The sequence below is a fragment of the Ixodes scapularis genome, unplaced genomic scaffold (assembly GCF_016920785.2).
Source record: "Ixodes scapularis isolate PalLabHiFi unplaced genomic scaffold, ASM1692078v2 PGA_scaffold10__122_contigs__length_95168666, whole genome shotgun sequence".
In the NCBI taxonomy this organism is placed as follows: domain Eukaryota; kingdom Metazoa; phylum Arthropoda; class Arachnida; order Ixodida; family Ixodidae; genus Ixodes; species Ixodes scapularis.
Genome location: NW_024609836.1, coordinates 18,582,274 through 18,594,631, shown reverse-complemented (window position 1 = coordinate 18,594,631; position 12,358 = coordinate 18,582,274). Strand labels below are relative to the sequence as shown.

General features: G+C 46.5%; 1 protein-coding gene and 1 non-coding gene across 2 annotated transcripts in view; one reads left to right on the top strand and one right to left on the bottom strand.

Annotated features, from left to right (window-relative positions):
• Window positions 1-12,358, bottom strand: part of LOC8042354 — a 484,035-nt gene that overhangs the window by 63,861 nt on the left and 407,816 nt on the right. The window contains exons 12-17 of the mRNA XM_042287475.1: window positions 11,988-12,196; window positions 9,431-9,701; window positions 7,399-7,518; window positions 4,561-4,749; window positions 2,653-2,832; window positions 756-849 (exon numbers count right to left, since the gene is read on the bottom strand). Of these exons, the coding sequence (XP_042143409.1) occupies window positions 756-849; window positions 2,653-2,832; window positions 4,561-4,749; window positions 7,399-7,518; window positions 9,431-9,701; window positions 11,988-12,196 (1,063 nt within the window). The remainder of the gene's footprint in view (window positions 1-755; window positions 850-2,652; window positions 2,833-4,560; window positions 4,750-7,398; window positions 7,519-9,430; window positions 9,702-11,987; window positions 12,197-12,358) is intronic.
• Trnas-aga lies at window positions 8,113-8,194 on the top strand. The gene has a single exon. It is a non-coding gene; the product is annotated as a tRNA-Ser (tRNA).

The window sequence follows — 12,358 nt, the reverse complement described above, 5'->3', positions numbered from 1 at the left end:
GTTCGTACGTTCCCAACTGATGTACAGTGTGTCCCTGAATCTGACTGAAGATTTTTAAAGTGACTGCATAAATCGGCTTGGTGACGTATCGTGCTACGATTTACCACGGAGGTGCCTAAAGGTGGTGGAAACATTGCATCAATATTTCAAATAACATACTTACTTAAGAAAAAGTAAAAAAAAAAGGATAATTGTTTTTTACTACCTATGGCACCCGTCTGCTAACCACATACCCTCTGACTGGTGCAACAATTGACAGAGGGTGGCAGCGGCCTCTGCTGCGTAGAGAGCCTTCCCTACTGCGGCTTATGACAGCTCAGCAGCCGCCCGGTAGCACTAAAAGCAGACAACACATACCGTAGCTGAAATTACTCTACGAAAAATCGGTTTTATATGTTTCGTGTATATTAATGTGTTTTATTGGGAATGAAATAGAAATCATGCCCTGAGCATTCTAGCACCGAAGAAGCACGTGCCGTTTATAATTTAAAAAGGTTGTCTGCGTTTGGCGCGACCAGGTGGTTACTGAGCGCCATCAGCCGCTGGAGCTGCACTATCCGCTATCTGTCGGTTGTTGCGCAAGTGAGAGGGTAGACACTTAGCAAGAGGGTGCCATAGGTGCCCATCTGCTAACCGTGCAGCCCCCTGAGAAAATTAAGAATGTGGTTCTAGCGTAGTATGAAAGTTCATTCAACCAAGATTTAACCGTAGCCCACTTTACATCCCGAGCCCATAGGTAGAGGAGCAGCACTCACTCTGAAGCTGTGGAGAGTCCTCTCCGGCATGGAGGTGGAAGCGGATCATCTTGAGCCAATGCAGGTTGGTCTGACAGGTAGCCACCAGCTCAGCCTGAAACAGCAGTTGCCCTTCCCATTAATTTTCCCCCCCATTGTGGGGAAATTTCCTCTCAATTGACAAAGATCTGGGACAAGATCTTTGTATCTGCACAATCAGATGGGAAGGTTTTGGAAGGTGCATTTCATGTGCAGTTCCCACTTATGCATCGAGCAATTTTTCAAACATCTTCCTCCGCACGCCAGCAGGCTGGCATTCTTGATCGGAGAGAGCTTACGCTTTCTGATGCACTGAACAAGGTACAGTCGTATACCGCTACGACAAAGTTGACGGGATACACATAAAGGTTTCTACGGGGATGAGCTGAGCTTGTTGGGTATGATACATCGCGGGTGTAATGAACTGAACAAGGAAGGAAGGAGAAACAAACAACGCCACAGGTCGGTTGTCATTTTTGTTTCTCCTTCCTTCCTTGTTCAGCTGGCTCCACCCGTGTCATAAAAGTTTTGTTAACGCAGGAGCTCAGTTGTGAAATTGGCATGAAATTTACAAACAGCAATAATACAGTCTAAGCTCATTATAACAGACCTGGTTACAACAGACATTTGGATATAACATACCAATTTGTGAAGTTCGTTGGTGTTTCTCTATGCGCCATTGGCTCAACTTCATATCTGCATACAACATACTCCTTTTACAACAGACCAAAATCTTGGTCAAAACCAAGGTCTGTTATAACGAGCTTAGACTGTATACTAGTTGTCATCCATGAACAAGCTTTAACTCCAGAAATAACTTGGTCTGGAATGCTCGAGCTTTTATAAAGAAAGCGCAGAATGATGCAATTCTCGCAGTACGATCATGATTGCACCGCAACGTCATCATAATGGGCATTGACAAATGTTTTGATAATTTGGAAAGCGTCTAATACGTGAGATACGAGAGCTGGAGTTTATAGAGTCCTGCGAAGCATTGTCTTTATAATTTGAGCCATCGCGATCGCAAACGCTTTTAATGATTTGCTTGCGCTCATCTCTTCCTAAACGATCACATCTTTGTGGGCGTCAATGCCAACAAAAACGTGCCAACATTGCTCGCGATATCTGCCTTCTTTTTTTACATATACTGCAGTGGCAATAATATGCATTTCCTGTTTGAGGGAAAGAAAATTCATCTTCTCGCACGGCGGCACCAAGCTGTCGCATTTGCCAGCACTTTCTGATGAAAACAATCTGCTTCTGTTGTAAACCACGCAAAATTGTCATACAGAATCACATGCCAACAGGTACTGACCAACAACTATGCACTGCATGCACTGTCAACATGCCATCCTGTACGGATTTGACTTGGCTTGCTTGGACTTGAGCCCAAAACTGACAAAATCTGCTTTTGCAGGGAGCTAGGAGACTTTGGAATTCTCATGGAACACTTTGCTTTACAGTCGCCGATCGATTTTTCTGATGCTGATAAGTTGGACTTGTTCGATATTTTGGACCTAAAGGAGGAACCGTGACCTATTGACAGAAATAGTGCATATTCGGATGGCTGAAGTCCGAAAGTTTGATTTTTTGGACAAAATCCTCGTGAGCGATCAGCGGGAAACATTACAGAGAAGTGGCCATTTTGAATTCTAAGTTGGCTGCACATAAATTGGCTTGGTCTTGCAACGCTAATTGAGTACTGCTAAGTCCTACCACTAGGTAACGCTGTCCGCTCTTTAGACCTCCTACATTTCCTAGCGCTTTCTTTAATCGACAGGCAAACACAGCCTCGTCAGAAAGCAGCCCTTCAGAAACACGATCCTCATGCATGACCAGTCAACTGCAGCCGAGAGGAGGTGCGGGGGGGCTCACTCACGAATTTGGGAGGGGACATCTTGTCTCTGGGTGAGGGTGAGCGCTGGTGCTGTGGCTCCTGTCCCGCCAGCGCCATCTTGCGCAGCGTGTTGCGTATGAAGGCGTGGGCACGGCCGCTCTGGCTCAGCAGGTGCTGCAGGTCCTCCATGTCCGAGTCGGAGTCCAGCTCCGTGCCTCCTGACTGCAGGGCGGTCGGTGGAATGAGAGGACGGACAACCACCCTGGGCCGCATTCCTCACTTTCATGTGCACTCGAATTGCTCGCTAATTTGGCATACTTAAAAGAATGTCGCCACAAGATACTGATCTCAGAAAATGCATTTTCCCCCTCGCAGCATATACTCTCTCGCATTTTCCACCCACCTAGAATACAGCACTCGCGACATACAATACCCTATTAACTGAACTGTTCACGAACGCAGCCCAGGTATCTACTTTCCCGCAAAGATTCGGACCACCAACCATAGTGATGTACCGAAGAGCTCGACAAATGATAAGAAAGAGTGTGTCGACGAGCAAATGCCGCTTTCGCAGCAATGCTGATCACTGCGGAGATTAGTCACTGCATGCTTCATGGGGAACCAGTTATACGGGGCTCACTCATAAAGACAAACTGTTATTCAATCACTCAATCACTATGCCTCACCTCCCATTCATCTCCCACCTTTTCTGCGAAAGTTTTGCATATGGTATTGTCACATATAACAAATGATGAGGCAGCGAACAACTGGGGAACTAAACGTTTAATGGGGTGAACTTGTGCCCATAACAAAATAGAAGAAAATTAGCGATGCAGGCGTCGATGCCGGTGAAACAGCAGGATCGAACGTTGAGGAGAGACTGCCTTCGGCTTGCCACGCGGAGCCCCTTATGTAGATGCGTGGGCTTCTCGAACAATCGGCGTAGAACATTCTAATCCCGAATAAGCAACATGCTTCTCAAATTTGCCAGAACACGACATTTACAAAACAACAAAAAGGTGCATCCACAGCCAGGAATCAAACCTCAGCTCTTTCCGTGGGGAGCCAACCACGATAACCGCTAGGCCACGGGCGCGCCGCTTACTTGGCCAGCTGCGGCCGTGGCGATATACCCGTAAAGGCACCAAGGAAAATATTTAAAGAATTTCCCCATTTACAGACACATAAATTATTGAGCGGGTTAGTATACAAACAAATTCAAATTGCAGCTCCGAAGTTTTTACATCTGTTTATGTTTCACTACGTACTTGGCATGTGTGTGTCTTTTTGGAATGTTCTTTCAAGAAGAAAGATACTACGAACAATGATTGTGCAGCTAGAACATTAGAAATACTGCGGATGAAAGTGTCGAAACTGCTATATATAGTCACTACGAAGATGAGAATGGCTTCCCTTTCAGACAGCACGTGCACCTTGCCTTTCAGTGTGCTTTAGTTTCACCGCAGCTCACAGTTCAGAGCACGTGCAGAGAAAGCTCGCATAGCATTACCCAGGGGGTTCAATCGCCACCCCTGCCCGTTTCCATGTAGAATAGTGTTGTACCGGCGTGTGGTCGTGTATCACTACTGCGTGATGCACGTAGTGACCCCGGGCTAGCGGTGGTAGTGAAGTGGTTAAATTTCTTATTTACGGCTTAAGCTGCATCGCCATACCTCAAAGGCGAAAAGCGACCTAACGCTGTCTAGGCACGGATGTCAAGTTCGGTTTGGCTCACGAGATGGCAAAAAGTCACAAAAGGTAGAAAGCTCGCGCTGGACTACTGAAACTGCCCCTAGCTGCCATTCCCATCCATAGTCAGTGGCCACTGGTCAGTGCCTAGAGCCACTGAAGACATGGGCAAGCTTTCATGGCATCACGTCCTTGTCCCCTCGGTCGTCTTTGACACTCAATCGAGAACCGGTCTAAGAGGGGCAGGACGTGCGCACCCACCTTGGCCGTGGGGCGTGTCCTGTGTGGGGACCTGCGTGGGATGTCCCTCCTGGGAGGCCCCAGTGAGGCCGTGTCATCCGAGGGGCTTCCAATGAAGGCCCAGTAGTCGTCCCCAAAATCCAGCAGCTTCTTCACCTGGTCCTCGTCTGCCGTCTGCTCGCTGTACGGCTCGCTGAAGTATGGCGGGTCCTACGGGGCAGGATGCGCGCCACCGGCTTTGTTAGTATGGAGAACCAACGGCGGGAGCACGGTCACATTCGGGCTGCCGTAACATTCCACGCACTGTATGGCACGCATCTTTAAAACTGGGTTCCAAAGAACTAGAATTTCTGAAAAGCAGATGTACAACCTCAGTTTTCAGTCAGGAGGAATTCCTCTCAGTGTCATTCCTCCCTACCCAAACAACGAGGGTAGCGAAAGAGGCAAAGTTGGGGAGCTGGGCACTGCATGATCTCCATTCGTAGTCGAATGAATGTTGTGGGAGAAGCCAGAAAAAGTACAGAGTGAGAACTGTACATCCACCTCCACTGGGCGTTCACATTCCCGCAAGTGCAGTGCTCCTTTGTAGTGGACAGAATACGAAGCTAAGCGACGTATCGACGCACCACTCTAAACTGAACACTCGCACCCTGGCAACTGTAGCATCGTTAATAATGCTCGTTGGTAGCTTCCGGCTGGCTTCTCTGTTGCGGGGATGAGGGGAGGGAAGATGAGAATGAGAGACTGGGGCGAAAATGTCAATGAGGGTGAAGGTCAATGAGGAAGGACGTTCAAACTCTCATGTTTGAATGCAGGAATGGGAGAGAGAAAGATTTTTCGCTAATATTTCAAGGTGGCTAGGGGGTTCCTCGTGATCGCAAATGGTCCTAACGCCTGTTCCCCAGTAAATCATCAGAATAGACCAATCTCCCTAAGCGTTTCACACATGCGTGACGCTCTCCTACCTGCTGTTAACAGGCAGGCGACGGTGTACGAGGCAACTCGTGCCGTCGCGTGCTCCGCTCGTGCCGACCCGCAGAAAGGCTACTGTTCCCACCGAGCGTGCCGGCAGCAGTGGCGTAACGTAACATGCTGCCAAGATTTCAAGATGGATGGGACGTCATCGTGGCTTTGCATTATTGAGATTCATTAACCCCTTAATGGTTGATCTTTTCCCGAAAAATGTCTTTTAGTGGTATGGTTTTGTTGCCAAAGGAATAGTATAAAGAAAGATCAATGTGCATTTTTTTTTTTAATCTAATTATCTAGCACGCATTTATACAGTGTTTGCAGGCTGTTTAGGTTGAGGAGCATCAAATAGAAATATTAAAGGCGGAAAGTTGTCACATCTTTTCCATTGCTTCATTTTGGCACGTCCGCTTCCGCGATGTTCTAGCAGCTTTAGATTCCGAACCGGAGGTATTATACAGATCATCGTTGTCGGATAATGAGCTCTCATCCTCCAAATTCCCAAGAAGCATCGCAAGTCTCAATCAGAAGAGCCAGGGCTCCCACTGGCACTGCCACCCGAGTGGCCGGTGTGCAAAATGAGCATCCAGTGCTTGAAGCGTTTTATTTGGAAACTATAAGTAGCTTAGCAAAGCGAAACACAGTGCAGATATAACGTTTATAGTTCACCAAAGACATACTAAGTAGCATATACTTAGTATGTAAACATATTTTATATGTTTTACTAAGATACATACCCTACTAACTAAGTAGCAATGCCTCCTGCGGTGCTTGCAGCTTTGCATTTAGGAGGTCACTTTCAAATGTGTAATTGTCACCGAACACCGAACCTCAATAAATGACAAACATCCATAGAACTGGGAACACAAATAATCTTCATTTCAATAAAAAAAAAGCTTTCAGAAATGAATAGACATAAAAAAAATCTTGAGTGTCATTCCTTTCTCATTTCATTGACGAAATGAGACGTCACTTATCTCACGATGTGACATTGCAAGGGCTCCTGAAGTGTTTACAACCCCATTAAGGGGGCCATTAAATTATTTTCCAACTCCAACTAAACAGTTCCCCAATAAATTCTGATTGTTCGTAGAACCCAGAAAGGGAATTCGAGTCAGCCTTCCTCATCTCAACAGGGAAACGAGCAGCCATGTGTGCCCTGACAGTCTGTCTGCCAGACTGCCAAAAGCACATCACTACCTGCTCTTTGGGTTCGTGGCCAGAGAGACCTGCACAGTGTTCTGGCACTGGCTCGTGCTACCAAGGTCTTTCACAGTTGCGTGCCTGGGTCGGCACCCATTGTAGCTAGGCTATAGATTTTCCAGTGTTTATAAAAAAAAAATTGGTTAATGTTTTTCCATGTTTAGCTATGTTAAAAAAAATCTGTGTATTTCAGCGGTTTGTTTTGTGCACCGCAAGAGAGCATGCTGCCTCCTTAAAACAGTCACCTTCTGGACATTTGGCTGTGCATTGCAGCTGACGTGTGTGTACACCAGTGTTCAATGACATTTCTATTGTTGGGTGACACTGCAAAAAGACTACCAGGTAATCCACGAAGCGGCGTATGTTACAAAAACAAAGGGTGCATATAAGTGTATCAGTGAACCCTCCTTGATCCTGACAGATAAAAAGCATTTATTTTTTGATGAAGAGTGGGCACTTAGAAAATGATGTGGAAAATGACGTGGGGTGTTTTGGAGTGTATTTAAAACAGTGTTTTTCTAAATAAAAAATTCAGTTGCAAGTGTATCTAGTGTCGTCTCTTTGTGCACTTTTTGTCGACTCTGTCCCAGTTTTTGGCGCTTTTCTTTCCGTACAATGACATGACTTAGAGCCAGAAATGTAGATGGCACTGGCAGTTCTGAGAGGTCATGTGACCCTGTCCCGCACCTGATAATCGTCCCAGACTTGATCCGAGACCGAGCTCTGCTCCTCCACGTGTGCCAGGGTCGGCGTCCTGGCAGACAGGTGGCCCTTGGGAGACGGCGTTACCGCCACCCCCAGGCAGTCCTGGTGACCCAACAGACGCACGTGTCAGGCACGATAAGCAATGCTCACTGTCCTCGGTGGAACCAACAGAGGCAAGGCCCCAAAGTACCTGTCCACCAAGACACGAGTACCCAGACAAATTTTCTCTTCGTGTGGATTATCAAATCAAATCAAATCAGTTTATTTTCACCATGCACAACTACAGATGAAGGAGCTGTGGAAAAAAAGCTGCGGCATTGCAGCTTGATGAGTCCACAGACCCTTAATATTGGCAGCTAAGCAGCATCGTGCTAAAGTATAAAAAAAATTACCGCATCTCCACGTGGTGAATGATGTTGATTGGGGCAAAGCTCTGGTGGTGCTGATGATACTGATTTTGTTCATAGGTAGTGCTGATGGTGCCGATTTTTTTTTTTTTATTGCTCATAGGTAGTGCTGAGTTCCGGGTTGCGTTGGTATGGAATGCATGGTATAGAATGGGGTTATATACGCATTTGAGCATTTGACCGCAGCGCCCTCTCCTGTATAGATGTTGAGTGGCTACATGCAACGCTTCATCCATAACATCCCCAGCTCTTAAGTTACTACCACATCTAAGAGTCCCCTACTCATCCCGCAGTCGTGGCCGAGTGGTTAAGGCGATGGACTAGAAATCCATTGGGGTCTCCCCACACAGGTTCGAATCCTGTCGACTGCGGTAACATTTTTTTCTTTTTTTAAGAAGACAGATGGGATGGCAATCGATGTGAGCACAGACGCCGGACGGACAAGGCTAGACCCTAAGGAGCTTCATAAAAAACGAAAAAAGAAATGTCATCTTAAAGGGCAACCCCACTCAATTCCGAAGATTTCGAGATAATGACTGATTTCGCATTAAAAAGCCCCAGTAAAAGCCACTACGTCATTTGCTTCGTGAAAAATGGGATATATATTTTTAAACCTAATTTTAAACACAAACAGATATCGAAACTGAAACTTCGGCTCCGTCTGGCAAAATTGGCCTCGGGCCGCCGAGAACATGGCTATCACGCGGTACGAGATGTCATGTGATCCTCTACGCAACGACAGGCAGGAGGGGCAGGCGTGTGCCAGGAGCAAGTGTCATCTGCACAGTGCTCTTCACCATGTTTTAGCGTTTAAGCCCCCCCTCCCCCCCGCCTCCAGTTTTTCAAAAATGTGAAACTTGTGTGCATGATAACAACCAACTTCAAGATGACCTAGTAACAACTAACAAACGGTGCAGACAGTGGTTGATGCCATTTAAAAATCATAAATTTCAAACTAATTCACCTCAGTTAAAAAAGTCACTCCTACCCTTCCAATATTATTTGGACTCTGATTTCTAGGTATAATGACTAACATCAGACCAGACATTTCTTCGTCGTCATGCCGTTATTGGCGGGTCGTTTTGGCCTCCCCACTCTTCCCTCTCTGCGCAGTGAAGACAATGGAAACACCAGACTTCTCTCTCGTCGTGCCATAAGGGCAGAAAAGAGTTTTTACATCTACACCGCGATGACAGACAACAAACGGCGACAGCAAAATCCCTGCAAAATGTCATCCGTAAAGCTATAGCATTAATATTGGCTGTCTCGTTGGCATTTCCTAAAGGCATTCTAAACGCGTAGCATTTAGAAGGCCTCTTCATGCTCCTCCTTCTGCGGGTCACTGAAGGACATATTGCGAGGAATTTGTGAATCTACGAAGTTGTCGCAGTGCCACACAATGTCACAATGTGACGTGATGTCGGGATGAGCCAGGACACGACACTGTAAGGTAGTGCCACCGTGACGTCATCTAGGCTAAACCCCAGCGAGGATACTAAAGCCTCGGGAGCTGGCCCTAAAAATGAATGCATTGAATACAATTCTTAAGTAAATGTCCCAAGCGAGCCCCACAGCTTCCACCCCGGCCAGGCGCAAGAGAGGCTCACCTGGTAGTTGTCGGTGCCCGAGGAGGAGGAGATGTTGTGCAGGGAGCCGCCCGTGGAGCGAGAGGTCGCCGAGGAGCGTCGCACCCTGCGGCCGCTGCCGCCACCCTCCTGGCTGCTGGGCCGCTTCTGGGCGGACGACGCCCCCGACGGGGCCCCCTCCGAGCTGGAGCCTGACCGCAGGCCCCCCCGCAGGCCCCGGGTGCGGCGCTGCCGCCGCTCTGGAGACGGCGGGTCCTTCTGCACCCCGACCGAGCAGGTGCGGGGCCGGCCGCTGGGGACACACGCGTGTGGCGGAGGTTAGCGTCGCAAGGACCCTCCAAGTGTGCGTTCTTGAACTCGGTTCCTAGGGTTCCCTGGGGTAGCCTCGTGGCTTCCCCAGGCTCCCAAATTTCCTCACCCGTCTCTGCCCCCGAGTAAGCATTTTTCCAGTTAAACCGCCATTTAGGAAGATCCGAGCCACACATTTGTGCGTAACTATGAGCCAAGCGCTCCGTAGCGTAGGCATTATTGTTTACAAAGCTCATAAACTTCTGCGCCGCTTTAATGTACCAATGACTACACCACGAAGGCTTCCTTGGCTGTTGGCTGAGCCAGATAAGTGCTCCTCGAGATAGAAAAGTTTTAGAACTTTTTGATCTTACACGGACGCCAAACTCCCAGAAAATGTCTTTGTTTTAAGTGCCTGGGCCCATCACAAAACTTCCTTTGAAAAAAGAATTTTTCGATGGAATATTTACGTAGCGAGACTCGTTCACCTTTGGAAGCAATTCCGAAATGTGCTTCTGTTTCGACGTACCGGTCCAGAAGTAGGAGCATGTTAGGAAATCACTCGGATAAGTCTCAAAAGAAACGTTAGAACTTAATTTTTTTGGGGGAAAGTTTACTTTATGATTAGGTGTCCTATACAGGCAGTTAAAAAACATGCTTTTGGGAGTTGAGAGTCCTCCCACTAAAGTTAATTCCAACAATTAAAAAAAAAAAGGTGTTTTTTACTCTTTAGAGACACTCAATGGGCTCTCGTTCTCTTTGCACTGCTTTTAATAACTCTTGTGGACAAATTACATATTGTAATAACCAGCATGACCAAACCCAAAACTACATATTGTTTTATTTATTTATCTATTAGTACCTTGAAAGCTATCGTACAAGGCATTATACAAGGGAAGGGCAGCTCATATTTGTAGGACAATAAAAAAGCATAAACACTCATGAACAACAAAACGAAAAAGCACCAACAAAACATAAAAAATTACCAAAAGTTCAAACACACTTAGATTAAAAAAAACTAGACCCCTGTGGATTCCAAAAATTCGCCTAAAACATTTTTTTGGACATGTCCATATTGTTAGTTGTGACTATGTTGTCGGATAAAGCCTTCGATTCAATTATTGTGAAAGGTATGGAAGAGTTAGCGTAAGAAGGGGTGGACACATATATCGGTTGTATTTTACAGTTGTTATCTCGGAAAAAAATGAAGTGGGAGGAGGAAATAGTTTATTTTTAATTGTTGGGTTAAGGTGGTGAATCTTGTAAAACAATGTCAAACGAAATATTTTCACCTTAAGATGAGTTCAGGGAGGTTCGCTCGTTTACGCTATTCGGACATGCTTGTGTAATAAGAATAATCGGGATAAGGTGCAAAAACGCAAATCATGACACTACCGTACACTTAGCAATTCACATTTTTGTGCTGCCAGCTTGAGCCAGTTGCATGAGTGGTGACTTACATGCTCCAAACCTTTTGGCAGTTTACACATTAATTGGTTTTCGATGAAACTCAGCCAGTTTCCAATTGGAGTCATATGTTTATTTTCACTAATTAAAAAGTTAATGAACAGGTTTTAGTTAATTATTCGACTTCCAGTGACGATTATCCCCCTATATCATGTCTTTCTGGTTGTATAACTCACCTGCAAAGAGAGCACTAGTGTAGCTTTCGCAGATTTTTTTAAAACATATCTGTAAAGCCTAAAAAAACAATATTCTTACATTTCGTAAGCTCTCCCATAAGTTTGCGTTAAACATCACTATAGCCATGAGCGAAAACTAAAGCAGAAACTATGAGCAGAACACCATTTTGATGAGCCAACTGGTTCTACAAGATATGGATGAGCCACAAGTTCCCATTATGCACCAAAATTACCTAGCAATACGAGAGAAAATTTCAAAAATAGCCATATTTCGCCCATTAAAAAACACAATTAGGAGAGTTGTTTTCAAAATGCGAATAATTACTCATTTTTAGGTTTTTGCATTCACTCCATAGATGTTTTTAAAGTGTTTTTGTGTTCGTGGGTTAGATGTGGTTCGTGTTTAAGTTACGTAAAACTTCCTTTATATGCCCGTTTTATTTGGTTCGTCATCAGGCAGCCCATTGTAACCCTTACATTCGAGTTGCCTGGGCCTTTGCGGGAATATTTTGTATCCAATGATAAGAAATGCTGACTGCCTGAAGAAAGAGACGCGATGTCCCAAAGTATGTCCCGTCTGCCTAGCATGTGAGTGGGAGCCCACATGTGACCGGCGAGTCTCTGGCAAGCACCCAAGGAGAGCTCACCTCGGGACCTTGGACGAGGAGCAGGTGGCCAGCAGCACGTTGAGGGCAGTCTCCGAAGTGGAGTGGGAGGACAGCTGGAGCGCTCCAGGCTGGCCCACCTCGGTCACGCTCCAGGGCCGCTCGCGCAAGCGCTTCTTGCGGCCCCCGCCATTCCGCAGGACCACCCGTGGCACAAAGTCGCCCTCAGACAGCGCTGAGCTGGCACCCACCTGGGCACAAACCACGGGGTTGCCTCGGTTAAAGGATTCGCCACTACGGTGCAGGAAGCGCGAAAAACGCCTCCGGTTGTGCACACTGTGCCACCGCTTTCGCAGTCTGCGTAAACTGGGAACTAGATCCTTATACTAGTTCGACCCAAGCAAGTATAAGCA